General features: G+C 37.4%; 1 protein-coding gene across 5 annotated transcripts in view; it reads left to right on the top strand.

Moving 5' to 3' along the window:
* ERBB2IP (erbb2 interacting protein) overlaps positions 1 to 2,477 on the top strand; it is a 149,987-nt gene that overhangs the window by 58,730 nt on the left and 88,780 nt on the right. For all 5 annotated transcript variants that reach the window (XM_011966741.1, XM_011966743.1, XM_011966740.1 and 2 more), the window contains exon 3: positions 2,148 to 2,345. In XM_011966741.1, the coding sequence (XP_011822131.1) occupies positions 2,157 to 2,345 (189 nt within the window). In that variant the 5' untranslated portion in view covers positions 2,148 to 2,156. The remainder of the gene's footprint in view (positions 1 to 2,147; positions 2,346 to 2,477) is intronic.

Here is a 2,477-nt window from a genome sequence, read left to right as displayed (position 1 = left end):
GAGCTTGTAGTGAGCCGAGATCCGGCCACTGCACTCCAGCCTGGGCGACAGAGCGAGACTCCGTCTCAAAAAAAAAAAAAGAAAAAGAAAGTTGCAGTGACAATGAAATGAGAGTCTGCATATAGTTTATCTAAAGAACTTAGCACAGTGCCTGGTATAGAGTGATTAAGTATAGTTAAAAAAAAAAAAAATTTTTTTTTTTTTTTTTTGCGGCGGAGTCTTGTGCTGCTTGTGCTGGAGTGCAGTGGCACCATCTCGGCTCACTGCAGCCTCCGCCTCCCGGGTTCAAGCAGTTATCCTGCCTCAGCCTCCCTAGCTGGGATTACAGGCATGTGCCACCACGCCCGGCTAATTTTTTTGTGTAAAGATGGGGTTTCGCCATGTTGGCCAGGCTGGTTTCAAACTCCTGACCTCAAGTGATCCGCCTGCCTTGGTCTCCCAAAGTGTTAGGATTACACGTGTGAGCCACTGCGCCCGGCCTAGAATAGCCAATTTTTTAAAAAGATTGCAAGGGAAATACATATCTTACTCTTTGTCACTTTTAAAATACCGTATAATATGAAGCAGAAGAATTAGAAGCAGTGCCTTGCAGATCCCTGTTACAGCTTGAGGCAAAAGGAAAAATCGCTAATACCAGATCCCGTTTTTGTTTTAACATTGGACATTTTGTTTATACATGGATTCTTTTTCAGTAATCTATATTTTTAAAACATTATATTAAGATATTGTATTTATCTTGATTACTGAATTTTTTGATACCTCCTTATATTTTGTGCCTGAGGCCTCACTGGCCTTAACCTAGTCTTGGTCCTGGTTAGAGGTAATCTAATACTCTAATGGAATCTTCTGACTACAGCAAGAATAGATTGTTTTACATAGAAAGAATTGATAACACTAATTATCATTTTTATTTATTTTATTTACTCCTAATATTGCTATAAAGTTGCCAGTATATTTGTGTGGTGTTTGAATTTTTTGGTTTAATTTTATCTTAGAGTATGCCGCACAATTCAAATTTTTAAAAGTTGATTTTTAAACTTTTATTTCTTCAAGTTAATTGCTTTATTACTTGTGCAAATATAATCTTACTTTGCTAATATAATCTTAGCGTAGTTAGAATTAACCTATGTATATACATTGTGTACTTAATAAAGTTGGCCCTGAGAATGTTCACTAATTCAGAATTGGCCTTTTCCCTCAATTAATTTGAAATCTGTTATTTATTTAAGCAAGTTTTGCACCAGTGTGTAACCTTAAACACATTTCAGACATGTAAGTTCTTTAGAAAAACTATAGGGCCCATATTTAATTTAAACAAAATATACTTGGAGTAGGTGGGAATTTTTATGTGGAAACTTTGACTTTTCATGGGAAGGTTATAGGGTGATTGATCCCTGATGGCTGTTTAAGAAGACCTGAAAATATCTTTGCATTCCCACTTCCTACTCAGAACTGCACTTAATCAAGTCCTTAATGAAGACACGTAGAACTCTTAGAGTCAGAAATTAAGTAAAATTAAATAAAAAATCTTTGTCTTATTAGAGTTTTTTTTGTTGAGAACTAAGAAGCAGACTCAAAGCACAGTTTTGTTTGTTTGTTTTTTTGAGACGGAGTCTCGCTCTGTTGCCCAGGCTGGAGTACAGTAGCATGATCTTAGCTTACTACAAGGTCCGCCTCCTGGGTTCACGCCATTCTCCTGCCTCAACCTCCCCAGTAGCTGGGACTACAGGCGCCCACCACCTTGCCCAGCTAATTTTTTGTATTTTTAGTAGAGATGGGGTTTCACCGTGTTAGCCGGGATGGTCTCAATCTTCTGACCTGTGTTCTGCCTGCCTCAGCTTTCCCAAGTGCTGGGATTACAGGCGTGAGCCACTGCGCCCGGCCTCAAAGCACAGTTTTTGAAGAAGCATGTAAATGGCTACTTCATGGATTGTTTTGTGAAGTACTATAGAGCTTGAGTTTACTTTGAAATCCAGTAGCTATAAATGTGGGTATTAAAGCAATGTTAAATGGGTTCGATTGTGCTTGTATAGTGGCGGGAGAAGTGTTTATCTGTGACATATGAATTGTGATAAATGGGAATGATTTGTTCTGAAAAACCATTGTAATATGTATGTTTTTAATTTCTTTTTATTCGAATATTGCAGTGTCTAAAAATGACTACAAAACGAAGCTTGTTTGTGCGGTTGGTACCATGTCGCTGTCTACGAGGGGAAGAGGAGACTGTCACTACTCTTGATTATTCTCACTGCAGCTTAGAACAAGTTCCGAAAGAGATTTTTACTTTTGAAAAAACCTTGGAGGAGCTCTATTTAGATGCTAATCAGATTGAAGAGCTTCCAAAGGTATGCTAATACTTTCTTTGAAGAATTACCTTTGGTTATTTTTATACCTAGAAATATGATATTCCTAATATTGCTATAAAGTTGCCAATATGTTTGTGTGGTGTTTGAATTTTTTGGTTTAATTGTATCTTA

The sequence above is a fragment of the Mandrillus leucophaeus genome, unplaced genomic scaffold (genome assembly GCF_000951045.1).
Source record: "Mandrillus leucophaeus isolate KB7577 unplaced genomic scaffold, Mleu.le_1.0 Scaffold771, whole genome shotgun sequence".
Lineage (NCBI taxonomy): Eukaryota > Metazoa > Chordata > Mammalia > Primates > Cercopithecidae > Mandrillus > Mandrillus leucophaeus.
This window is presented reverse-complemented; position numbering and strand designations above follow the sequence as displayed.